This window comes from Ixodes scapularis, unplaced genomic scaffold, assembly GCF_016920785.2.
Source record: "Ixodes scapularis isolate PalLabHiFi unplaced genomic scaffold, ASM1692078v2 PGA_scaffold4__175_contigs__length_147842914, whole genome shotgun sequence".
Classification (NCBI taxonomy): domain Eukaryota; kingdom Metazoa; phylum Arthropoda; class Arachnida; order Ixodida; family Ixodidae; genus Ixodes; species Ixodes scapularis.
This window is the reverse complement of record NW_024609879.1, coordinates 29,754,195-29,781,701: the sequence shown is the minus strand read 5'-3', so window position 1 is coordinate 29,781,701 and position 27,507 is coordinate 29,754,195. Positions and strand designations below refer to the sequence as shown.

At 46.1% G+C, this 27,507-nt stretch overlaps 1 protein-coding gene across 1 annotated transcript in view; it reads left to right on the top strand.

The window, feature by feature from the left end:
- The window catches only part of LOC115331070, a 71,084-nt gene that overhangs the window by 41,918 nt on the left and 1,659 nt on the right, over positions 1 to 27,507 (top strand). The window contains exon 3 of the mRNA XM_042293522.1: positions 18,876 to 19,427. Coding sequence (XP_042149456.1) covers positions 18,876 to 19,427 — 552 coding nt within the window. The remainder of the gene's footprint in view (positions 1 to 18,875; positions 19,428 to 27,507) is intronic.

The following is a 27,507-nucleotide window of genomic DNA, read 5'->3' as shown; positions in this document are numbered from 1 at the left end:
GCCTCTCGACCACGGGACAGGCAGGGAGCCCCCCTATCTGTCTCCACTCCAAGGTGTCCCCCCAGGGAGAAGGAGCGAGAGTCTCGCCCCAACTCACGGGAGAGGGCCTCGTCCAAGGAGCGGCATCACACCGCTCCTTCAACAGCTGAGGGGCGGGACGGATGGGTTTGGGCGACGTTCAGCCCAGCACGTCCACTGCTGCCCCTTTGAGTGAGGGCGGTCGTGGCCGGGGAGTCCGGCCCCGTACCTCGACTTTGCCCAAACCTACACAACAAGCCTCGTTTCAAGAGGTGGAGGCGAGGGATGAGGCCACCGAGCCTTCCGCTCTTTCGTCCGATCAGGACGATATGGAGTGGGAGATTTCTAAAACAAAGAAAAAAACGAAAAAACCAGTAATACCTTCAAAGTAGTTTCCTCTGGGAACGTCATCCCAACACCAGAGTAGTTGATTGTATTTTTATACTTGCATCTCTTTTACACAATAATGCCTCCACTTGTTCTACGATGGAACTGTCGAGGCCTTCTTGCAAACTATGATGATATTACTGATATACTAGAGGAACACAGTCCCATTGCCCTCTGTTTGAAAAAGACTCACCTAAAAGAGAGTCACACAAATGTCCTCAGGCATTTCCAAGTGTTTCGAAAAGATCGGCAGCATTCAAGCCATCAATCTGGAGGTTCTGCTGTCGTTTTGCAACGCTCTGTACCATGTTTGGAAGTACCCTTAAACACTGAACTAGAGGCCGTTGCTACCCGTATACTGGCTAACCGATTGATTACTATTTGTTCAGTAGATATACCTCCAAACTACCAGCTTAAGTATGAGGAACTTGAATTACTTTGTGATCAGCTTCCTTCTCCTTTAGGCTTGGGGGTGATTTTAATGCTCATAATCCTCTCTGGGGAAGTGGACGAAAAGATACACGAGGAGCACTTATTGAGCGTTTTTTACTGTCATCAGGATTATGTTTGCTCAACTCGAAAGAATCTACACATTTTTTCATCAGGAACACGTACATTCACGTCAATTGATCTTTCAATTGTGCATCCCACATTATTTCCTTTTCAACATGGAAAGTCATTCCTAATCCATATGGCAGTGATCATTTTCCCATTATTTTAGACTTTCACAATCACCCTATTACACTTCCAACTCGGACACCTAGGTGGAAGTTTGACAAAGCCAATTGGACACGTTTCAAACAATCCTTTGTTTTAGCTATTACATCTCTCTATCAACTTTCTATTGAAGAAGCAGTAGACCATAATACAAAGCACATATTGGAAGCTGCTACGATCGCAATACCCATGACATCCACTCACCTTCCCAAACGACCGAAGCCATGATGGAATGAAGATTGCCAAAAGGCTAAAAAGAAACAAAACAGAGCATGGGGCATTTTTAGGCGGTACCCTACACCGAGCAACCTTGTTACTTTCAAGAAAATGAAGGCTTCTGCGCGATTTGTTCGCAGGCTGTCTAAAAGACATTGTTGGATGAAGTATTCGTCATCTATAAATAGTCAGGCGACACCAAACGAGGTATGGGATCGATTCCACAAAATAAATGGCTTTTACCATGCTTTTTCCATTCCCCTTCTGACAAAAAACGGAATATGTCCTGAAAGCCTCGAAGAACAGGCAGACATTCTTGGCGAACACTTCGAGTTCGTTTCCAGCTCAAGGAACTACATGCCTACTTTCCTTCGACACAAAGTACTGGTAGAAAAAAGGTCTGTCAATAGTTCGAGTGGCTATCAAGACCCATATAATGCTCCACTTACGTTGCATGAAGTTGAAATGGTTCTTCGTTCCCCTAAGCAGACTGCACCTGGCCCAGATGGAATTCATTACAATATGCTTCAACATCTTCATTCTTCGACTGTTCAACTGATTTTATATCTTTTCAATAGAATTTGGTCTGAAGGTCACTTTCCAACTCCTTGGAAGGTGGCCTTTGTAGTACCCTTGCTTAAACCAGGAAAGGATCCTCCTAGTGCTTCTAGTTATAGGCCTATTGCATTGACTAACTGTCTATCAAAACTCTGGAACGAATAATTAACAGAAGGCTTATGCATTATCTTGAAACTCAGAAATTTCTAGACGGGTATCAATGAGGCTTTCGGTCGGCACGATCCACAGTGGACCACCTGGTTCGCTTCGAGACAGCCGTGAGAGAGGCATTTGTGAACAAACAGCACTGCCTTTCTGTGTTCTTTGATCTGGAGAAGGCTTATGATACTGCCTGGCGATTTGGAATCCTGCAAGACCTCATCAACATCGGTATTTGCGGGAGCATGTTCGGCATCATTAAAAGCTATTTAGAGTGCCGCTCATTTCGTGTGAAACTTGGAACAACTTTCTCTCGGGATTTTGTACAGGAAAATGGTGTTCCCCAGGGTGGTGTACTTAGTGTCACTCTTTTCATTATAAAAATAATCTCCATTGCCCGAGTAATACCTCCTTCAGTTCAATACTCTATTTATGTTGATGACATCCAAGTTTCAGTATCATCATGTAACCGCTCCATATGTGAAAGGAGAGTTCAACTGGCAATCAACAAATTGACGAACTGGGCTGATACGAACGGTTTCAGGTTTTCCACAGAAAAAACTGTGTGTGTATGCTTTCCTCGCCGGCGAGGAATTTTTCAAGATCCTTCATTAACCATGTATGGACTGCCTATAGCTGTGAAGAGTGAACATAAGTTTTTAGGTCTTCTGTTTGATTCAAAATTATCTTTTGTTTCTCACATTAAGCAGTTGAAGTTGAAATGCACAAAATCACTTAATATCCTAAAAGTATTGTCTCATCAATCTTGGGGTTCTGATAGACTGTGCCTTTTACGCATTTATCGTTCAGTGGTTCGCTCCCGTCTAGATTATGGCTGCTTTGTGTATGGCTCAGCTAAAGCATCAGAATTGAAGATGTTAGACCCTATTCATAATCACGGGCTACGGCTGTCTATCGGAGCATTCCGCACCTCCCCGGTTCCCAGCCTTTCTGCGGAGGCCAATGAGGTCTCTCTTGAGCAAAGACGCTTTGCTCTAGGATTTATGTATTCACTCCGAGTAAAGTCTGTTCCTCTCCATCCTGCTCATGATTCTGTTGTAAAAATTAGGTTTCAAAGGAGTTTCTAATATAAGCCAAGTTTTGTTCCTCCTTTTGCCTTGAGAAATACTACGGCAGCAGAACTCTTTGGTCTGGATCCCAAACCCTGCGTGACACAGCACAGAAACACTGTAGCTCCTTGGGATTACTCCCTCGTCCATTGTGACTTTACACTGACAAAACACAGCAAGAAAGACACTCCGGACGAAGTGCTGAGGCAAGAGTTCTTCAAACTACAGAGCCACTATCAGCACTACACAAGCTTTTATACAGATGGTACTAAAACCGAATCGTTTGTAGGCTGTGCAATGATTGGACCATGTGTTTCCAAGGTAAAAAGACTGAACCCGTTTGCCACAATTTTAACGGCAGAGTTGCATGGTCTACTGCTTGTTGTTGAACATATCGTTGAGAAGAAGCTGCTTCGCTCCGTAGTATACACAGACTCTTTAAGCTCATTGAAAGCCCTTGTTTCCCTGAATATCCCCACAAACCCGTTGGTTTCACACCTGCAGAGTAACATAATCTGTGCGATCAAAAACAAATGTGATATTATGTGCTGCTGGGTGCCAAGTCATGTTGGCATCCCGGGTGATGAGGAGGCAGATCAGGATGCGCACTCTGCGGCCACACAAATTGTGCACCTTAAAGAAATTCCCCACAAGGATTATCACAAGGTGGTTAGACATTGCATACTGCAGAGATGGCAACACGAGTGGGATACTGAGATAAACAATAAGTTGCATATGGTGAAACAACTCTTGAAGGAATGGGAGAGTGCTGGGCACCGTGAACGATTCTACGAGGTGGTACTCTGCCGTCTAAGGAATGGCCATACACGGCTCACACATGGGCATCTTTTGCGGGGTGAAGATGCCCCACAGTGCGAACATTGCCATTGTCCTTTGACTCTACTTCATATTTTAATTGAATGCAATGCGTATGGCCTAGAACGCCGTAACCACTTTTCACAGCTTTACAAAGAGCATACTCCCCTACATCTGATGATTTTACTTGGCGATGAACCCCTCATACCACACTCTTGTGCATTTAACTTTCTCAAAGCAATCGGCTTTCTACACCGACTGTGATTTTACTGTTTTGAACTCATGTCCATACCTTTTACACTTATACATAGGTCATGTCCATTGTTTTAGCCTATCATCTGCTGCTAAAGCTCTTGCTTCTCCTCAACCCTCTCCCAGCAATAGTTTATGTAATTGGCGCATTATAGCCTTAGATGCTTTTGCGCCACTAAAACCCAATCAACCAACCAACTCTTTTAACCCTCCTGCCACAACCTCCAAAAGGAGGTTGGTAATCAGCACAAAAATAAAATAAAATATGAAATCTAAATTTATTGTGCGTAGCGCGACGATAATATTGGGAGTTGTTTCACGCTTGCATTTAAATTTTAGGAACCCTTATAGCTTGATTTATCTGTTTATCTCTTTAGTAAGGTCGCATATGGAATTTGCATCCCCCATGATATGAAATTCGCCATAAAAAACGATAGGCATGAATATTGAACATGCTCAGAAATAAATAATGCTCAGTCTGTATGACAGGTAGTTAGAACGTCGAATTTATTGTGATTGTGAATATCCGCTAAAAATTTCTCTTTCACTTTTGTATGAAAAAGGAGGCTTGTAACTCCAGTTTTTACTCATAAGCTTGAAAATAGCGCTAATCTCACGGCTCAAATCCTCTGTAAAGTAAATTTTTATATAAAGTTTCGCTCCACCAGGCATTTAATCTTATCCGATATTCGCTGCCCTTGCAACATTTACTTCTTTCTCGAATCCAGACCCTTTACAGCAATGCACTGCGGATCTCAACATCCGTGTGCGAGGCTCAGAGTTCCTCCGCCTGTTGACGAATTCGCTCTTTATTTTTTTTTTAATTTATATTTTGGTGTTTTGTATTATATTACATTAGCGTGTCTTCGATGTATTCCTGCTTATAGTTGTTTCTTTTGCTGTTTTTGCAGAAGAACACCAGACTGCAGACCGTTTTTTTTGGGAGGGGGCACTTTAAATAAATGAACATTATTATTAAAACTCTCACAACAGCAAATGACGCAACAAGTTATACGTTTTCTGGGATTCGCGACCTTTTGCAACGAAACGACAGGTTACGTTTCAAAATGTCACTGCCAAGCGGAAGTAAGTTTGAAGAATTTTTAGCTAACATTTCCTTATTGAATAAAGGTCACCACCTACGCAATCATGAAACAGGAACTTATGTCAAGAAGCGTATTACAGAAATTATGAGGAAGTATTTCTGCACTTATGCTATTTGATCATAATAACGAATCTAAGTAAATTTATTCTTTCCTTCTGATTTTGCCCACTCTGTTAAATGTACAGATAACCAAAAAATCACAGAAGACGACCAATTTTTTTTTTGTACAATGTTTTTTTTTACGCTAAAATAGCGTAAGACAGTTTTAATATATAGCATACAGATAGTTTCCACGATGAATGTCTTAAATTCAGGAAGATCATTTTTGCCAATATACAGCCAATTCTTAGGCAAACGTAGTAATCCGTCATTAAGAAGCTACTTTTACTTTTAAAATCAGTAGTGTATGAGACTGGACAATACTGTATGTAATTGTATCGATAGATCTCACGATGTCCCCTTAGGGTCACCTACACTTACAGGTGTTTGGTAAGTGGTGTCACCACGGACTTCGAGCCACGCGGATTCGCCCGGCCACATCTGGCTGCCCGTCGCTTTCCCGTGTCTCGGGAAGAGGGCCTCCTGGTGGTTGAGCCCAGCCCGGGAAAGGTTGGACCCTTCGGGCCCCCCCCGAGTGAGGCAACGCACCACCTTGTTCCCCTCTTCTCGTAGACTGGGGTCCTGTTATGGCCCGGCCAGGATGATTCAGTTAGTCGCCTTTTCGTCTACTGTACCTCACATATTTCACTTTTCCTCTCTTTTGTGTTCTTTCACCTTCTTTGGCGGCATGGGCTAACCTTGGGCGGCAACATATCCTTTTATCTCCACCCTCTCTAGGGTAAAGCGTCTGAGCACGTGCCATTGGTGTTACATATTCAGCGAAGCCTCTATTTTTAGGGGCGAAGCTCCTTAGGGTCTAGCCTTGTCCATCCGTCCGGCGTCCAGGCTCTCACATCGATTGCCATCCCATCTGTCTGTCATGGATGAAACGTTGCATGTAGCCGCTACACGTCTATACAGGAGAGGGCGCTGCGGTCAAATCCGTATATAATCGCGTTAAACTTTGCATGCATTGGCTCAACGTTTATACACGAGAGAGCGCTGCGGTCAAATGCTCAAATGCGTATATAACCACGTTCCGTACAATACAATTTCTTTGTGACATGGACCTTTGACATAAGCGGTGGAGATGCGTTCCCACGGCTTCTAGCGGATCCAAGCTGATCCGCTAGAAGAGCCACTGGCTCTGCATTTCACCGACCATAAAGCAGTAATAATAAAGTCGAAACGCAACCCGGAATTCAGCACTACCTAAGAGCAATAAAAAAAAAATCAGCACCATCAGCACTACCTATGAACAATAAAATCAGTATCATCAGCACCACCAGAGCTTCGTCCCAATCAACCTCATTCACCACGTGGAGATGTGATTTTGTTTATGAGCTACACTTTCCCCTATTGGGCGAGATGGTGAGCGGCACACAACAGACGCCAAAGTGTCTCCTACCTCCTATGGGTTCTAAGCAAGCTACAAAACCTGATCCGGCCTTGAAAATGGTACGTACCGAAGTAGTCCGCAAAGACACAGGAGCTGCAGCCCAGCGAAGCATAACCCGCTTTCTGGTAATGCATTCAAAACAAAGTGGTAAACTGCTAGCTAAGCTCTCTTCATCTCTAATATAAAAAAAAACAAAAAAGACCTTACAAAAATTAGTCATAACTTCAAGGTCAAGAAACTAGCATCTGGCGACCTGTTTGTTGAGGTAGAAAACGAAGCGCAGAGTGTTGTTCTTTTAGTTTTAAACAAGATCTCGGGCTACCAGGTTTCCGTCACCCCAGTTCGCCCTTGAACAGCTGTCATGGCGTCATCTTAGAGGACACCCTGCAGGAGTCAGCAAAGAGAAGATGTTGGAGGGCGTATCCGGGCTGGTAGCCGTGCGACCAATCTCCATACGCAGATACAGACATGAGAGCCCATCGCAGCACCTAATCCTCGATTAGGCTTGAACTGTCATGCCTGAGAGCATCAAGGTCGGCTATCTTGTCTGCAAGGGGCGCCCCTGCATACCGAACCCAAGACGAAGCTTCAATTACCAACGATTTGGTCACAGCTCTGTCACTAGTCGCTGAAAAACGACGCGTGCGCAATGCGGAGCAGCGCACCATCCAGCTGACACGTGCGAGGGTACGCTTCTCAAATTTGTCAACTGCACTGGTGCCCACCCCACCTACTCTCTAACTTGTCCAAAGCTTCAAGAGGAAAAGAAAATCCGAGCGCTAAAGATTAAAGAAAGTTTCACAAACCCTGAGGCATGGAAACAATTTTCCATCCTCCAAGGACGCACTTATAACGTGGCGGCTGCCAGGGGGCAGAGCCGCCACTGAAGGCATCGGTGGGCACTCAGTACAGTTTTCGCGACTTAGATTGGCCAACCAGCCACACAACCGGATGGATGGATGGAAGGATGGTAATGGCTATATCCTTCGCAACAGACAGCAGCTTGCGTCGCCTAGCCTAACATTTCATCATTGTTTTGTTAATTTGTATAAATTTCGTATCAGTACCCCCCCCCCCTTTTAAAGTGTTATCCTTGTTTATTTTTATCTGTATTTTGACCCCTCCATATATATTTTTCACCAATCTTCCACTCTTCTCTTAGTTACCGCAATTCTTTCCCTATGCATTCCTCCATCTATGTCCGGAAAACCCCAGTGCCCCCTCCAAATTTGTTGACATCACCCCCAAGAGGGTGGGACACAGCCCTGTGCACCTTAAAATTACATGTTCTGCAGTTTCCCTTTCGCGACTACATGTGTATCACAGAGTGTCTATTTCCTGGAATTTAGCCCTATAAGTTTTTGTTTCTTAGCACTCCCGTTCTAGCTTCAAACAGCAATGAGCTCCCCACTGAATTATCATACAGCTGCTTCTTCTTTATTTTTTGTTTTTGTACCCTGTATATTGTTAAAGTTGAGTTCCCTGCATTCTCTCTTCCCACACTTTCCTCTCAGTTTCCTTTACTCCCTTTTCTACTGGTATGCTCTGATCGGCTCCATCTCGTTGAATGCATTTAAATCTGACAGGACGACCTGCAGGAGTCAGCGAAGAGGAGATTGTGGAGGGCCTATCCAGGCTGGTCGCCGGGCGACCAATCTTCCTCTGCTCAAAGCCCCATGTGCCAGGACAATTATTCATCGTTTTGGCCCTAAATCTCAAGCGGTGCTTGCCGCCATTCCACCTCAGAGTGGCGAGGGGACCCTCCTTACACCTCACAGCGAGAGGACAAGACCATGGAGTTATCTGCCCATGCCACAGAACCGCCCCCACCTTCCAAAGGAGGTACAAAACTTACCGCCAAAAAAGGGCATAAAAAATAACCTCCTCGTGTCACTGCCCCAACGAATGTAACTTAGCTTCTGTTCAATTGGTTACAGCTGTAGATCCCACACTTTTAACAATATATTAATGAAGCTCTGTAGTGGGTCATTATAGTTGCATGCAGTGAAACTGTCGCGGTCTACTTCACAATATAGATGATGTGTATTTGTCACTTAGTTAGCTACGTTAAATAGCTCTTGGACTGCGGGGTACCTATTTCAAGTCCACGAATACACAAGTTTTACGAAACTATCATCTCTTGGAAAACACCGTCCATCTTCTCATTCATCCGGTGGCGTTGCAACTCTTGTGCAGACTGGAATGGCATGTGCCCAAATCCTTCTTGATACGCCCCTCAAAGCTGTGGCAGTACGAGTTCTTTCGGAGCGTCTCATTACAGCTGTTTCACTATACATTCCATCATACACAACCATATATATCCATGACCTCCAAGAAGCTTTTAACTCAAGTTCCACTACTTTTTAATCTTAGACGATTTTAATGCTCAGCACACCATGTAGGCCAGGGCACAAATTGATTCCCGGGGAAAAATCAGTTTGATTAGCGGCTTTTATTGTCTTTAAATTTAGGTCCTTTAAATCACAGAGCCCCCACTTTTAAGGCTGCGCACTACTCTTTCACGTGAATTGATTTAAACATTTTATTGAAATCATAGCTTCCTTGCTTGAAGGGTTTAGAGAATCCACTCGTGCGTGACCACTTTTCAGTTTTTTTAGAGAGTCTGGTTGAGGTTCTTCACAGTTCAGGGACGTATGTCCAACACTTCAGAGACGTATAGAAGAAGACGAGGAAGCCAGCTGGGCATTCAGAAACGTATCAGAGTAGAAGAGAAAGCCTGCTGGGCTTAAGACGCGTTTTTCCCATCGTCAGAGAGCCGACAATACCAGTGCCACCCACCATGTCTTCGATCGAAAGGGCACTTAAGCTGCTCGGTTAAAAGCTCGACCGCAAGCTGTAAAGCATCAGCTTTCGCGAAGACCGCCGCCCCACTAACACCGGTGCCAACTTTCGGAGTTCCACCACGGGGGTGCTGGACTCCCTGCGTGTTCGGAAATTCGACCGGATCGTCTGTGTTGGGCAAGTAGGCAGCCCTCACCAGGCGCTTGAGTCTGACCTGCTAGAAGTCAGCAGGCCATGGACGCCTCGCGAAGGCCACTGTCGCGAAGACTGCTGCTAGGCCTGACGCTCTCACTCGCAGTCTTCATCATTTCGTCATCACCGTCATCATTCCCACGATTAATTTGTATTATACCATTTTATTGTCATTAGATGTGACACCGTTTGCCTTCAAGGTTTGTGCGATTTCCTTTCTGATTTTCCGCGGCTCGCGCGAGATAAGTATATCATATCATATCACATCATATGTCTAGGTGGAAACTATACGAAGCAGACTGAAGGTCTGCCTTGTATAGCTGCTACGCCTGATACTTCACAGTGGCCATTCTGTCCCCTAATGATGCTAGAACATATATTATTCAGCAAATAATCAATGCTGCTGCGCATCCTATCCCACGTAGTTCAGGAAATGTACCGAAAAATCGCCAGCCATTGTGGAACAATGATTGCTCAATCACCTTTACAAGACAAAACAGAGCGTAAGACGGTTTCCATAGGTACCCGATTCTGAAGAAAAAGGTTGAATTTAGCAGTCGGAAACCGCGATCACGCTGGAAAAGAAACCCGGCAAAGAAAATATTTCGGTTAAAATATATTTACTCTAGATGTAGCTTTGTCACGGCGAATGGCGTGTGGGATGGTGTACGTAAATTGAAAGGTGAAGGCTTATAATTCCGGTTTTTAATGTGCTTCTGGGGTTTGCCAAAGATGTTGCTAATGATCTTGCTCAGCATTTTCATAGTTTTTGTAGCTCTGACATGTGCCGAATTTAAACAGTCAAAATCTCGCGCAAGTTGCTCTGTTACATTTTGTTTTTTGGTGGGGGGAAGAGGGGTTGCTAGTTCAAAGCCATATAATGAGCCCTTCACAAGGTGCAAACTAGAACGAGCTCTTGGTGTAGATAAGATGTCTGCACAAGTGCCAAGCCCACTGCTCTATGCTATGCTTCTAAAGTTCTCACATCCCTCGCTCACACGCCTCCTCCTTTTTTCAGCTCTGTAGAAAACGCATGCTTCCCTCAGGCATGGAAGCGGGCTCACATTATACCGCTTCTGAAACATGGTAAAGACGCTGCGCTCCATTCCGATTACCGACCCACTGCACTCAGTAGCTGCCTGGGTAAAATATGCCAGAGACTGATCAACAGACGGGTAATGTACATTTTGAGAAAAAAATCTCCTTACATATAACCAGTGCGGCTTTCGTCGCGGCCGCTCTGTAGTGAATCACTGCGTCCTCCAAGAAACAAAGAGCGGCGAAGCATTCGTCCATAAATACCACTTCGTCTTTGTTTTTGTTTTTTACTTGGAAAAAACCAGTGTTTCGAACCGAAAAAAATACGGGTTCGGTTACGGTTCAGGTTCAGGTAAATTTATTTTGTTCCGGTTCAGTTCCGGTTCGATTAATTCGATCCGTGAACCGGTTCGCGAACCGGTTCGGAAATTATAAATGACAAATTGCAACATCAAAATAAATTACAAATAAAACATCTGAAATCAGCACATACGAAACGGGATACATCGTAAAGTAAGGCTCAAAGATTTCTAACAGGAATGGTTTCTTTATGTGCACTCAAAGGTTACCTCACCGACGTTTACGTACTCGAACTTCATCTAATTGGGTCCGACGCAGTAGCTGTAAAATCCGCGACCTCCTTACAAACCCACTTACAAGTAGAACTCGGTAACTATCCCGCCACCTCGGCGAGTAAGCAATTGAAGGAACAGTAGGGAGAAAATACAGCTTTCTTTATTTGAATTAGCCTTCGGTAACTCAAATTAGACCCTTAAAGAAGTTTTCATTAAACAAGATACGGAATATGCCAAACACTTCACCGAACGCAACGCCAGAAGGACGTAATAGGATAAATATTAAAATAGAAGAGTTCGCTGTCTCACAAATGTGTTAGCTTCTAAGTGCCTATACGAAACCGGATGCATTATTATCAAACTCCACAGCCTTTTCTTTTCTCATTCCGATGGAAGCAAGCTTCAAGAACTCGCGCGTTCTAGAAACGTGTTATGAAATGAGCACACAGCAGCACTTAGGATTTACGAGATTGTAAAAAAATAAAATCCCGTGACGCGATTTTTTTTTTTTTGCACAGGCTTTTAATTTTTTTTTTTCCGTGCGAGCCGCGACCAGCGCAATACTGGTTCCTATGTGAAGATTCATGGATGCAGCGTTTGTCAAGATTCATGGATGCAGCGTTTATATTCCTAAGACTGAGTGGAGAAGAAAAATATGTAAGCGAGGTGTGTGTCATTTGACGGCACTTAAAAACAAATGGCATTGATAGCACATTTATTGTCAACAGCGCGGGGCCGAACCGTTTTGACATGAGCCGGTAACCGTTATTTTTTTCCGGTTCAGTTCCGGTTCGGGTTCATCGCGATAACAATATAACGGTTCGTGTTCGGGTTCAGTTCCGGAAAAAATACCGGTTCGATTCCGGTTTTCGGTTCGGTTCGGTTCCGGTTCGACACCCTGGAAACACATACGATGTCACATGGAGGTTTGGAATACTTAAAGACCTTTTGAGCTTTTGTATACCGGGCCGAATGGTGAAGTGTATAGGATACTTTTTGATGGACAGTGCATTCCAGGTTTGATCCGGCTCTACTTTGTCAGACCCATATCAGTTCAAGAAATTCGAGTTCCTCAGGGGGTATCTTAGGCGTCACCTTTTTTGCGGTCAAGACGATCTCGCGGCCAGAATTTCCCCCTTTTCTTCGCAAACTCACTTTAAGGAGACCATCTTCAGATCTTGTGTTCGTCTTGAAAGTGTTTTACCTTTGAACGCAAGCTTAATATCTTGATATGTAAAAGAAAACATAAACTATAAAGTCCACTCCTAAAAGGTTGAATTATTAATATATGAAATACCTTAAGTTAAATAAGTAAAATGAAAGCATAAAATAAAATATTGATATTCCAATTGAGGGGTCCCAGCAACCTCACTGCTTTATAATATCTTAATGAGATAAACTATTTCAATTTTTTCTCCTAAACTTTAAAGTTTAGTAGAAACCTTTACATAATTAAAAATAAGAAAAATCCAAGACAGCTTTGAAATAGTTATCTTTAAACTTAGATTTCCACTTCGCTTATACCTCTATCTATGTATATGAAAGGGGACACTGCGCCCAGGATCATAAAAGGAAAAACATAATAAAAAAAATAGGAAAAAGGGAAGGATCTTTTAAACACGCCTACAGCTAATTTAAAATACAACCTGAGCTTTCAATCGCAACTTCCTTGCATTATGACATAAATACCTAACAGGAAATAAAAACACATAAGAAATACATAACTGTGTAAATATTCATATGCCACTATTTCTCCCTCCGACTCTTCTAAGTAATTAAAAGATATAATAGTTGAATAAAAGTAAATTCTTCACCACATATCAGAGGAAAGCGATAATACACTAAATAATAAATTATACTCAATATTTTCCTTTTAAGAACAAACATCAATAATAATTGGGGTTGTGGGGATATTTATACAGCGTGTAGTTGGTCTGCCATTAAAGTTGCGACGAGTCTCACGCTGTAGATGAGCAATTTAGCCAGTGCAGTACAACCGCTAGCCTGGGGTCTTTAACGTGCACCAGGCAGTAGTGATACACGACCGCACGCCGGTACGATGCTCATCCAGATCGAAACGGGCAGGGGTGGGGCTCGAACCCAGGATAACTGGGTTCTGCAGCGCGAGCTTTCGCTCCACGCGCGTCGAGCTAGGTGTGCGCTTCAGCCCACTCGGACACCGATCCCCCCAGAACAAACATCATGAACCCAAGGCTTTGTCACCGCCGTCCACCAGCTAGGAGACACAAAGCCTCCTTTGCTTTCAAGCCCCCCAAACCTAGCTATAGATACATACAAATAATTTCCTTGTTATAAGTTAACGCCCGCATTGATTCTTTTCAGGTCCATTCCAATAGCTGTGCCTTTGCAGTATCGCCTGCTCTTCTTTGGGATTGGCTCTTCAATCAAAATTTTTTGTTGGTTATATTAGCCCCCATTTATTTCTTTTTAATTAGTTTAAACCTGTTATACCGTCGGGTGGTGCAGGTAGAGAGACATTTTATTTTTATTCATTTTAGCTCTCACTTACAAAAAGGAAAATGTGAACGCAAGCTTGGTTAGTTCTAAACAAACTTGGTACTTGGGCTGACAAAAATGGTTTTAGATATTCTCCAAATAAAACAGTTTGTTTGCTATTTTTTTTGCGACGTGGGCTGTCTTTGAATCAAGACCTCAAGCTAAACTCTATGCTGTTTTCTTTTAAAAGTTAGCACTAATATCTGGGTATGACCTTTAACAGCTAGAAAGCTTACTTTCATTTCGCACTTAAAATGTAGAAGGAAAAATGCCTTTAAAGTATGAACTCCTTAAACATCTTAGCACACAAGACTTGGGGATCAGATAGAATATGTCTTGCGCACCTATACGATTTCCTTGTGCGATCCCGTCTCGACTATGGTGATTAGTGTACGGATCAGCGCGACAATCAGCTCTGAAAATGTTGGAACCAGAGCACCATCTTGGTTTACGACTCGCCAGGGGTGCTTTCCGTACATCCCCAATTCTGAGTTTACGCCGAGCCTAATGAGGTGTGTTTGGGTAACAGATGGCAATATCTGAGTATGATATTTGAATTTGATATATCCTCTGGGGAGAAGATCCACCACTGGAATGTTGTTTCCATCTTTGATAATTTATGGATTTCTTCTGGTCTTTATGAAAAACTGCGGCATAACATCCCTGAATTGTTTAAATGTCATACGCATTTTCACCCTGTTATTTTTCTAGGAGCTGACTCTCTTACCCTATATAAACGTGTACTCAGTTTTATTTCTAGCGCTGGCTTTTTACAGCAGCTTCAATACCCATTACAATGAGAAGTGACGTCTCATGTCCCATTACAATGGGAAGTGACACCAGAATGTGAATTAACAACCGAGTTCGGCGCACTTTGGCCTAAGTAGCATTTGGAGCCATAAAGACTGAAACCATATATATGATCTCACGATTCCTTATATTCGCCTTTAAGAACGCGGTGTTTGACATTGAACAGAGTTGCCGTTCCAAAAACACTTGAATCCCGAGGAATATTTCTTACCAAGACATTGAGAAGGGCAGTTTTGTCGGTTACGCTTGGATTTTTTTAGCTGCAGCAGTTAGTGCTCTTATCCGTTGAATTTAAGCGGCGGCCGTACGCAAAAACCCACATGATCACGGCGAGTGTCTGATAGCTTCGCGGCGTAAAAAAAATGCTCCCCATCCTAGTAGCCCCTCGTTCACGTCATCAGAGAAAGACGCGCTAACGCTCCATTTCTCTCCCGTTGTCTCCCCTCGCCCCTCCCTTTTGCTGCCCCCGTTTCAGTGTTCTCGGAGGTTCTTCAGTGCGTCTAGAGGGAGCTAGTTTAGCTCTACCTCGCCCTTCTTCGCATGACATAACTATTGCTTACAGCTATCGGTCCATGACGTGGGAATGGCAAACACGCCGCGCTGAGAGGTGTAGACGGAGGGCCGCAGCGGCACAATAACAGCAAAGGGTGCAGGGATCACGCACGACATGCAGCGCGTGCCTTTGACGTATTTTCTAAAGCAGATCTCTCACAACTATCCTACTGGGTGTGACAAGTATGTAGCGCCTCATACAGTCCACCGGTCTGTGGCCGCCAGGCTCGGCGGGCAACATTAGCCAGCGCGCCAATAAACACCGTGGAGCGCACGCCGCCCCGGTCAGTCATCATTCACACTAACAACCAGGCTGCGAGTCGTCTCTTCTCGGCGGGTGCTTCGGCCCCCTTCGTCCACGTTCTGGAAGAATCGTGACACTGGCGACGAGAAACCGTGGCACTGGAGGCGAACAACGTGCACGGTTCGGCCCACGCCGCCGAGAGAGTCGGAACATCGCCCCCCACTCCTGTCACCATTCCGCTGTACGGGAGGCTCGAGTCGTTCGAGGGAGATGGGTCTGCCTGGCCAGTCCAGGAAGAACAGGTCCACGTGCTCTTCCGGGCAAATGACACGCCCTAGGCGAAACAGCGAGACATCTTCTTGGCCAGCTGCGGGACTCGCGTCTTCAGCCTCCTGCTCGACGTCATCAAGCCGGCCACACCGCACGTGAAAACGCTGGGTGAGCTGCTCGCCACGCTGCGCTTGCAGTTTAGCCCGGCACCGTCCACGCTTATGGAGCGGTTCCGCTTCAAAAACCGGAGCCGCCGGGACGGGGAGACCCTCGGTCCGTTCGTCGCTGCGCTACGAGAGTTAGCAAACACCTGCGCCTTCGGCAACCAGTTGGACTCGCTACTCCGAGACCGTTTCGTCTGCAACGGCTTCAGCGAGAGGGGATCCTAGTGCCCGTCAAAACCTCGGAGTGGGCCGAACTAATTGTCCTTGTCCTCAATCGAGACGGCAGTGTCAGGGTCTGCAGGGACTTCAAGGTCACCATCTACCCCGTCGCTACCGGCGAGAAGTACCCGCTGCCTCAGATAGAAGATCTATGGTCGGCTTTGTCCGGGGGACAGAAGTTTTCCAAGCTCGACATTCGAGATGCGTACCAACAGCTGGTGCTCCAGGATGTCGCCCGGAAGTATGTCACCATTTCGACTACCATGGGACTCTTCCAGTACACACGCCTACCCTTCGGCGTGGCCTCAGCCCATGCCATCTTCCAGAGGGAGATGGACAACCTCTTCAGAGGCATGAGGCACGTGGCTGTGTTTGGACGACATCCTGCTTACCGGTACAGACGACGGAGACCACCTGCAGAACCTGTGCAAAGTCCTGACACGATTGCAGGGCGCCGGTCTCAAGCTGAGGCTGGACAAGTGCGTGTTCCTGACCCCCAGTCTGGAGTACCTGGGACAGATCATCTCCCACGCCGGCCTGGCCCTGGCACCCTGCAAGATTGAGGCCTTGCTCAAGGCGCCGAAGCCCGAGAACAAGAAGGAGCTTCAGAGCTACCTCGGCCTCATCAACTTCTACAGGAGGTTCCTGCCCAACCTTTCGACGCATCTGGAGCCGCTGCATCGCCTGCTTCGTGACGGTCAGCAATGGGCCTGGAAGAAGGAGCAGGACTTGGCCTTTTAGCACAGCAAGGAGTTGGTCATCAAGGCTTCAGCACCGGTACACTTCGATCCGGCCAACCCTGTAGTCCTCACCGTGGACGCGTCACCGTACGGGGTAGGAGCCGTCTTGTCGCACCGGGCTCAGGATGGTCAGGAACGCCTTGTGGCGTTTGCTTCTCGTCGGCTTCATGAGGCAGAGCAACGCTACTGCCAGCTCGACAACGAAGGCCTGGCACTCATATTCGGGATCGAGCGCTTCCACCAGTACCTGTAGGGCCGGAAATTCGAGGCCCTCACGGACCACAAGCCACTGCTGGGGCTGCTGGGGCCTGACAAGGCAGTTCCAGTGCAAGCCTCACCTCGTGTGGTACGCTGGGCCTTAACGCTGGCGGCCTACAGCTACAAGCTGCTCTATTGCCCAGGGAAGGACCTCGGACCTGCCGACACCCTGAGCCGCCTGCCCCTGCCGAAAGTGCCTGCTGCCGTTTCAGAGCCAGCTGAAGTTTTCCTTCTGGAGTAGGCCTACCCGGTGGTATTCACCAAGACTGCGGCGGTGCAGGCGACCAGCCGGGACCCGGTCCGGTCACAAGTGGTCAAGGGGGTTTCCCGAATTAAAACATTCTGGCGGGCTAGTTGGTTACACATAATTAAATTACAAATAGCGCAAGGACGAGGACAGACGAAGAAGTGGACAGGACAGGCGACAAATAGCGCCTGTCCTGTCCACTTCTTCGTCTCTCCTCGTCCTTGCGCTATTTGTAATTTAATTAGGGGTTTCCCGAGGGGAGGAGCTGCGTCACCAGACCTACCGACACAAGGCCGCCGAGCTGAGCTTGGAGCAGGGCTGCGTGCGGGGCACCCTGGCGTGGAAAGGACCAAGCTGCTGGCACGGTCGCACGTTTGGTGGCCTGGCCTGGACCAGGACATCGCGCACCAGGTGCAAGGCTGCCAGGTATGCCAGGAGATTCAGCGAGCCTCGCGCCAAGTGGAGATCACCCCCTGGCCGTTCCCACTGATGCCCTGGTCCCGCTTGCACGTGGATTTTGCGGGACCCCTCAGGGGCCACTACTTTCTGGCGGTAATGGACGCCTTCTCAAAGTGGGTGGAGGCAATGCCTGCCACCACTCCATCAGCAAGCGCGACCATTGCGGCGCTGCGGCCAGTTTTCGCGGCGCAGGCTTTGCCGTACATTATTGTGTTCGACAGTGGCTGCGGTTTCACGAGCGCCGAGTACTTAGACTGTCTGCAGAAGAATGGGATCCGCCGGATAGTGGTTCCGCCGTACCACCCTGCTTCCAATGGTGCAGCCGAGCGGGCCGAGCGGGGATACAGACAATCAAGAACAAGCTCAAGAAGAGCCAGCCCGGGGATTTCCAGACGCAGGTGGCCCGGGTACTGTTGCAGTACCGATCCAGACCCCATGAGGTCACTGGCCGTGCCCCCTACGAGCTTCTGCTGGGCCGGATGATCAAGACCCCTTGGACGTCTTGCATTCAAACCTCCGGTACACGGCGCTCCTGAAGCAGCTGAAGCAGAAGCTAGCTACTAACCGAGGGTGCCGTCCCGGGCATTTGCCGGAGCCGGGAGCATCGGTCTACGCCAGGAATTTCCGTCCTGGCCCACCCTGGTCTGCCGGACATGTGGTTTCTCCACCGAGTGCCTCGTCACTACTCGTCCGCATGCCTGACGGAACCACCTAACCAGCACGCCGACCATGTCAGCCCTCGCTTCGGGACTGGGCTTGCACTCTCGGCCGTCGCTTCGGAAGACCAGCCCGCCGGGCAACCAACGACGCCACCGGTCTCGGCCAATGGAGTGCCACACACCAGGGAGGCACCTGTGGCACCAGTCGAACCGGCGCCGCTCTCAAATCCGGTGCCTGCGGCTCCACCGGGCGGAACGTGACCGATTCAGGCAGCGCCCGGCGTTGCCATACCTGGCCCGTCGACACCAGTGACCAGGGGAAGTATACGGCAGCGAAAGCTGCCGTGTACTTCGCCTGGTCACTGGTCCCTACATCGGGGACTTCGCTGCTCCTACATCGGGGACCCCGCTGACCACTACATTATTTGGGCTCCTGCTCACCAGGGGCTGGCTGAAAACGAGGCTGCTGACGCTGCCGCCCGCGCGCTCTCTCTCCGGGAAGCTTCCTCCTCCCCCTCCGAACAGGACGCTGATCCTAATCCGTCTTACACTTTCAAAGATATCATGAGTTACTACCAATCTGGCCACAGCCTTTATCCCCGCCCGCGTAAAGGCCTTTCAAATGCGGATGAGCGGCTCTTACTCCGCCTCTACACCAATACATTGCTGTGCCCGGCAACCCTAAAACATTTTGATCCGTCTTTCACCGGCAGCTGCCCGCACTGTGGAGAGGTGTCTTCGGACATATATCACATGACGTGCGCCCGCCCTTCCAATCCCGGTATCCCCCCTCACCCAAACCCAGCTCGGAAGGACTCGGAGGCGACCCTGCTCGGCTGCTTTGACCTGCAGGTCCAACGAGCCTTGGTCGGGCGAGCCCGGGCGGCAGCCGACGCCCTGGAATTCATTCATTCATTCATTCATTCGTTTATTTTCTGTGCTCATGTACAGCTTGACGCCTTCGTAATGATGCACAACAAAATGTTCAAAGGTTAGTTACAAGAGTCTTAAAAGCTACGAAATTTGGGTTGAAAACATCAATATCTGCTCCCCTAAGGGTATTGTAGAAGTGTTGAATACGGGTCATGGGACTGGTTTGGATGATGTAATTAACATGGAAAGTTTGAGAAACTAGCAAAACTCGACTCGGAACGGGAATATTAATAGCAGATGTGAGATCCGGGCAATCAATAATCCATGAATACATTCATACTGGAAAACAAGATCGCGCTCACGCCGTCTGGAACTCAAAGTAGGGCATTTGCATCGTTCCAAGGGTTTCGCATAAAAATAATAAACAGTGCGAACAATGTAACGATCGTAAACAATTCTAAAAAAACGCTTTTGAACATTTTCAAACATCTCTTGGCTCGTAGAACTAATACAATTTCAGACTATAGAGGAAAACTCCCACCTGGTCTGGATTAAAGAGAAATACAACCGTAGAATACAGGTTGATGTGGAGATCTCACGCGTGATTCTAAAAATTACTCCCAGCTTACGCAAAGTGCCATTTATGAGGTAGTTAACATGTAAAGTATAACGAAGAGTCTATATATACACCAAGATCACGCGTGCACTCGACTCTTCGCAGGGGATCATTGCCAATCTGTTAGCAAAAGTTATTTTTTCTATCTTTCTAGACAAAGACATAATAACGGTTTTAGAAGGATTGAGCGTTAGCATGTTCAGACGACACCAACTGCACACAGGCCTAACATCCTCCATAAGTTTTTCACAATATTCCAAGGATATGATCTTCCTAAACAACTTGACATCATCTGCATATTGCAAGACGACCGAATTGCGAACAATCGAGCTCAAATCATTAATAAAAACATTGAAAAAGATCGTCCCAAGTAATGAGCCTTGCGGCACACCCGAAGAAAAAACATAAGGCCGGGAGTGATGTCCAAGAACACGAACAAAATTGTGTGTATTAGACAACTAATCTAGAAACAGGGAACAAAGGGAGGTACTCATGCCGTAGGATTCTAGTTTGTGTGCAAGGAGCGAATGGTCTACTAGGTCAAAAGCCTTAGAGGGATCAAAATATACAACGTCTACCTGTCTATGTTGAAACACAGTAGGCGAAACAGAATTAAAAAAAAAAAGACACCAGATTTCTCTCAACAAATTTTCCAGGCATGAAGCCGTGTTGTGAAGGGCTTACCTTATTCTTAAAAAAAAGTTTGAAATGCACTCAAACAAAACAATTTCATAGACCTTAGCAAAGGGAGATAGCAACGACACAAGTCTGTAATATTTACGTCATCCGTTCTGCCATTATTTTGTACTGGCACAGTTATAGAGTGCTTCCACAGGGAAGAAAATGTAAGGCTCTGCAACGACAAGTTAAAATATGCATTAAGACGGGCGTAAAAATGGAGGAGCATTTTTAACAATGAAGCTTGGAATGCCGTCAAATGCAACTCATAACTTTGGCTTCAGTTTCCTGATAGCAAGTTCAATAGCAGTAATTTCAAAAGATAGAATTGACAGGTGACCACTGGCATTATCGCTGACGCCATGCACAGGGAGTCCAGTTTGGCCGCAAGAATAAACCGAAGAAAAATAACTCGCGAAGGCATTTGACACACCTTCGGGCTCAGACAGCATATCACCTAACGAGTCAGCTATGTTTATTGGTGACGAAGTTGTAGTTGTGCGATAATTTACATATCGCCAGAAAAGCATTGGGTCACGATTTAAGCTGCGCTCTGCTGACTCATAGTGTAATATTTTAGCGCGCTTTAACAATGTCTTTGCTAGCGCACGCGACTCAGATCCCGAACTAGGGATTTCTAACTTGTATCTGAAGGGGCTGGCCCCTTCTCGGTCAGCTCTCATATCAATAAATGTTTTCCACCACCACCAATTCGGCGTTACATGGTGTTGCAAACGTCTTTCATTTTTTTCATTTCTGGTTTATCAACGTGGCTGGAAACCCAAAAACTATTTCGAATTCTTTTTTCTTTTCTGGAAGCAAGATTTTTTTTTTCACAGCTCTATGATTTTCGGGTTTTTAGCAGCTGCGAGTGATGTGAGCGCTCGTAGAGAATTAAGTGAGTCAGTGAAGACGACAGAGTTCACGGGGTTTGTTTTCACGATGTGGTCATTGACAAGACGTAGATCGCATAGCTCTGGCATTTAGAATGGTGGTTGCGGATGCAATTCTAGGGTACATCAAGCAGAGACTCCAACCATGCCACATCCAATAGCTCTATGCTTCATCGTCCCATTAGGGCAGCAGGAGCAGCGCACAAAATATCTAATGTAAAGTTCAAAAACCTATTGTCTCATGCGCTCTGCAGGAGTGTCTTTCTTAGTTTATTTGGTTAGTGAGTAGTCAAAGAAGATGAGGTTTCAGTCCCATGGGGCTACGATTTGTGCGTTAGGGGTTACGACAATTGCACCAGTCAGCGCAATATGATCTACAGTGCACGCGTTCCTCATGCTGAACGGAGGTATAACAGTGGGCTTGTTTACAAAGGTGCGTTTGTATCTTGTTTCTGCTACAACATCTTGGCACGGGTGTAGGGGAAGTGAACGAATCGTGCGTAAATACATGAGTCCTAACGCAGACCTCCGTCCCTCCAGCGGCCATTCATTTGTTCCTGAATGGAGGCTAGTGACAAGCGATGTGCGGAAGGCAGCAGTCGAGTGACGAAGCCCTTGGTGATAGACAGGATGAAGCATTTTAGAGCTGATGGCCTCGCCGATTCACAAATAATACTGTCATAATCCAAAAAAACGAGCTAATCACTTACCTATTGGTTCGGTGAACGCAGAGTTGGCCAGAGCCCCGAGATGTGTGAGAAAGCACTTTAAGAGTGTTCAGTGCTTTTTGGCATTTTTTTATATCCTTAATATGAGAAAGAAAAGAAAATTGGTTGGTCGAAAATACTCCTTAGAAATTTGTGTTCTTGTTTTGTTGAAATTCGGGTAGAATGCGTGGTGACTGAGCGGACCCGCTAAGGGTCCCCTCTCAGTAGGCGAAAGACGCAAACACACACAATTGTTTTCAGCAAAAATTTTGAACCCATTTTGATCTTCCCACGTTAGTAAATTGTTTACCGTTAGTTAAATCCTTCGTTCACACATAAGTTCACACAAAGTAGGGTTGCAAGAGAAGACATATCTTTGGAGGTCATTAGCAAAAAGGGAATAGTGAGCAGCCGATGGGGTGAGCCAAGATATAGAGTTCATTTTTGCCATAAAAATGTGACACTCAAGATGCCTGCCTGAGGGACACTCTTTTCTTAGCAGAACCCTTGAGATTAGGCTGTGCCCAAACTCGCACGGAAGATATTCGTCGCCAGAGAGCTCTGAAGGAATGCTATTATCCCGCCACGAATCGCAAACCTATACAAATTCTGAAGGAAACCATGCCTCTAGCAGTGTCGTAAGCATCCGCCAAATTGAAAAAAAGACAGACAAGCAGTACTGCCCATGTACAAAGGCCTCGCCAAAAGTAGTCTCAAATACGAATCAGGTGGTCTAATGGACCGCCGGAAACCGCATTCGTATTTATACAGAAAGATTTTTTTTAAACAAAACATGTCTCTTTGAGACAATCCTTTCCAAAGCTTTACTGAGACAAATTGTTAGCGTAATATGGCGGTAGCTGCATGCACATGATGCATCTTCTGCCTTTGGCAACGGAATAGTGGTTTCCACTCTGCATGATGACGGGAATGTACTTTCGTGACAAATGGGATTTAACGGGTACAGGTCTAAATCCAGCGTACAGAGGTGAAGGTGGGTAAGCACATGATAATGGATTACGTCTGGTCCAGCAGCCGCAGGCTTTACTTTGCGTAGCACCCGCTTCAGCTCATTCAGAGTAAGGAGATTTTCGTAAGCTTCCCGGGCAGCGCCGGATGTCCGAGTAGATTGCCGCTCTGCTTGAGCCTTGTGTTTCAAGAAAGCCGCTAAAGAATTCTTGGAGCTCGATACGCGATGAAAGTGTTCCTCGAGGAGATTTGCCTGCTGTTAGAGACTGTCGGGACACAGTTCATCTTCAGAAAGAAGCGCTACTAAAAACGCGGGCTAGTACCCATTGACTTTATTATTTCTTTTCCTATATCTTTGCTGATGGCAGTACTGCTAACAGAAAAAAGCATATCATTGAAACCGCTGCTACGTTGCGCGGGAACGAATTGCACAAGCCTTCATTATTTCGAAACTGATTAGGCTGGCCACTGTTGAATAGTGCAAAAAATTGCCCCATGATCCGTTCCGCATTTTGCTTGATTCTTCACAGTCGGCGTTCCATAGTTTAGAACGACCGTGTAGATGAGGTGACGTCATTGGGATAACATAGGAGCATGAAGTACGTGACTGTTAGCAGATTGGTAACTTCGTCAACTCACAATTTGTCAAATTATGTACAAGTAAGCTGGGTCACCTGGCTAAAAATAGGACGGTTTGCATCCCCGTACTTCAACCAGTTAGTTCCTGTGGGCACTGTGACAGGTAGATTTACTTGGTTTAAACTTATCGGAAAATAATCGCTCCCTTAGGGAATGGATTCGACAGCCCAAGAGACGAGAGGAAATAATGTTGGGTTGCTAAGGGAGAGATCGATGGACGTAGAGGATCGACTTGAGGAACCAGTACATGTTGGCTCCATTTTGTTTAGCAAGCATAAATCTATGGAGGAAAAAACCGTTTTATCATTGAGGCACGCGTGTCTCGTCTTTTACTTCCTCAAGTAGGGTTATGATCATTGACATCGCCAAAGATTAGGGCTGATTGGGGACTTTGGTCGTGAAGAGATTCAAGCTTTTCGCGAGATAGAGGGTAGCTTGGAGGAACATAGAGATAACAGGCGGTTATCAATTAATCAGAGAAGACAGACACTGCCGCAGCGTTTAATGTTGTATATAAAGGAAGCTCAACACATGGAGTACTCCACTGGACAACTAAGATACACCACCAGAGGTGTGGGGAAAAAAGATTTCTACGAAAAACCTGAAAATGTCTTAGGATGTCAGAATGACTGACGTTCAAATGTGTTTCCTTGAGACAAAAGGCTAATGGTTAATGAAGGCCTAACAGTGAGCACAGATCGTCCTAGTTACGAAGCAACCCACGACAGTTCCATTGAAGGAATACGTCTGCCATCATGTATGAGATAAAATTAAAGGCCCATGTTTAGACCTTAAATTCAATTTTTGATCCGCGGTGCATTTTAGGTGTCCTTTGGCCTACTGTTTTTACCCCCACAGACCGGAGATAAAAATTCCGTACTCAATTGAGAGTCATCAGACATAAGCCCACAATCGTCCATCGGTTCAGCTGTTGCTGCCACAGGCTAGCCCTTAGACGCCTGCGCATCCGACGGCTGACCAGGATTACGAGTCAGCCAAAGGTGCGATGGGGTAATCCCCGACCTCGAGGAGGCTGGATTTTCGGGAATGGAGGGGTTGCACACCAATGCGCTTGGATGAATCCTACAGAACCAGGATCAATATCTCATTCTGTGGGCGGAGCGGCTTGTCCCACTTTAGATGAGGGGGCGAGGGCTGGGAGGGGTGACACAGGTTGTGTGTTGAGGTCTCTGTTCCAGTTGACACCGCTGACCGCGCAAGTCCCTTTCATGCGACATTGGCAAATGAACCTTTGGATAGGAAAGAGTATCGCTTTCTAGCTTTCAGATACGAGATGTTTTCTTTGGCCTTCAGAAAAAAAAATTCCTTCTCCTGCTTACGAAGAGGGCAGAAACGGTAATATGATGGGTGAGCTCCCCGACAGTTCACACGTGTTACTACCGCAGTTGTTGGTACGGTGGTCGTTGCTTGCATATTTAGGAGAAATGACTGTTCCTGTGCAGGTGAGTTACACATGTCCAAAGCTTTGGCAGCGGCAACAACGCCTTGGATTGGGGATCTACGGACGGACCTTGCAATTTTGGTACCAGGCCCTGACTGGTACGGGAAGCGTTGTCGATTGAAGGTTAAGACAGACTGTTTTTTGTTTCGTTCCTCAAAATCGCGACGGAGGATAATATGTCGTACATCAGCGATCCCATAAAATTTGTCCTTCAAGGATCTCGTTGGTGGAAATGCCAAAAGAAAATCATCTTCGGTGATGTCGCCCTTTGTGCTGTTCAGTGAGTGGTGTGGAGTCACGCATGTGTTGTAGTCCCTTACTTGGTTGACTTCCAGAAGTGCTGTGCTCTGCGCTGTGGTGGTGACTTCCAGAAAAAGGTCGTCAGCTGAAGGTTTATTTGCTTTTGAATCATATTCCGATAAAACTATGGTTATTCCGAGTAAAAATTGGGAAGTTTAGTAAGTGGTTGGTTCTCATTTTCAGTATGAATTATTAGAAACTCAGGAAACGGAATAGCTTGTAGGGTTACGTTCTTTTTTTCGTTGTGTCTTCCATCGGACCCCTTTCCGGGCGCCGATAAGGAAGTATTTAGCTTTGGTACCCATATGAAGTAGAAAAGTAAATTCGGCTCCTGCGGTGTGCCCCACATCATCGAGCCCACTTGAGGGAACAGTCGACAGGCCATAATAAAAAGTGCTTTGATGAAACTGTTGGTATGTTACCCTTTGTCCAGGTGCGCTACCCAAGCAGAAATATCTATCGCCGCACAAGGTTGGCCCATACCACCAAAGAAGGTGCAAAAAGTAAAAGAAAAGTAGGAGAGCAGAAAGTTAAGAAAGGATAGTAAAAGAAAAGAGGGGATTTTAAAAGAAAGACGACTGCCTGGGTCATCCTCGTCGGTCCTTACCAGGACACCGGTCTACGGGAAGCGGCAGCCAATGTGGTGTTTTGCCCCGTCCGGGGAACCCGTAATCGTCCAGACTTACTCCGGTCTTCACTCAACCACCAATGTACCCTTTTCCCCGGACACGGGAAAGTCACGCATAGAGAGACTGGACGGGCGAACCCGCATGGTTCGGGGTCCGTCGCGGTGCCACTCACTAAACAACCTTTACCGAAAAATCCGGTATAACTTTTCGCAATCCGGATTATGGAACCGGAAATCTATCTGGATTCTATCTGGAGTCTATCTGGAATTTAGGGTTTCAGAAATTATTCCTTTGTCTGCAATTTGGATTTCGGGATTCCAATAACAAGTTTCCGGTTCCATAATCCGGATAGTGAAAAGTTATACCGGATTTTTCGGTAGGGACTACTTTAAGAGGTGCCCTCTTTGGGCGATTTTGTAGGGGGAGGAGGGATTTTAATTAGGACACTTAAGCCTGCTGCGTATATTCCTTTATCGCAGTCAGTATATATATTATTTCCTAATTTATCATCTCGTCTGTATTTCTCTGCAATGAAAACCCATACGACGAGATCTGCGACCGGTAGTCTTTGTTTTTTCTGTAATCATTCAACCGCTATTGTATTTACTTATTTATTTTCAGTGCCTACCAACGGCCGGAAGCCTAGGACGGTAGAGCACCAAGTCACACCACACAGGTGAAGGTGACAAAATAAATAAATTCAGAAAAGGATCCAGGGACAGCGCACTATATCGGATTGTCAACGCTTCTCTTGAATGAAGTGACGTCATCATTAAAAAAGTCAAGGCACGTATCAAGATGATCAAAATAGTTATGTATGCGAACAACAGGAGAGAAACAATGCATGAGATTAACGGCGAACGTGCAGTTGTTTGGGAAATGTCTAACAGGCGCAGTTAGATTGATGCAAGACGGAATAAAAGGACAATCATAATACCCATGCAAACACCTGAACACAAATATGAGATCACATCTGCCGTGTCTTGTTTTAACTAAACCAATCCTAAGCGATTGAGCATGTTCACATATGAGTAGAGCTCGGAGAGGTGTTGTCTTGAGTGATACGTACGTTCAAATCGTTTTTGGACACGCTCTAACGTCGCTGCAGCAGAGGTACTAAGGTTGTTCGAGACAACTGAAGCAAAGTCTAATTTGGGCAAAATAAGGCTTTTGTAAAATACAAAAACACATAAGGGCTC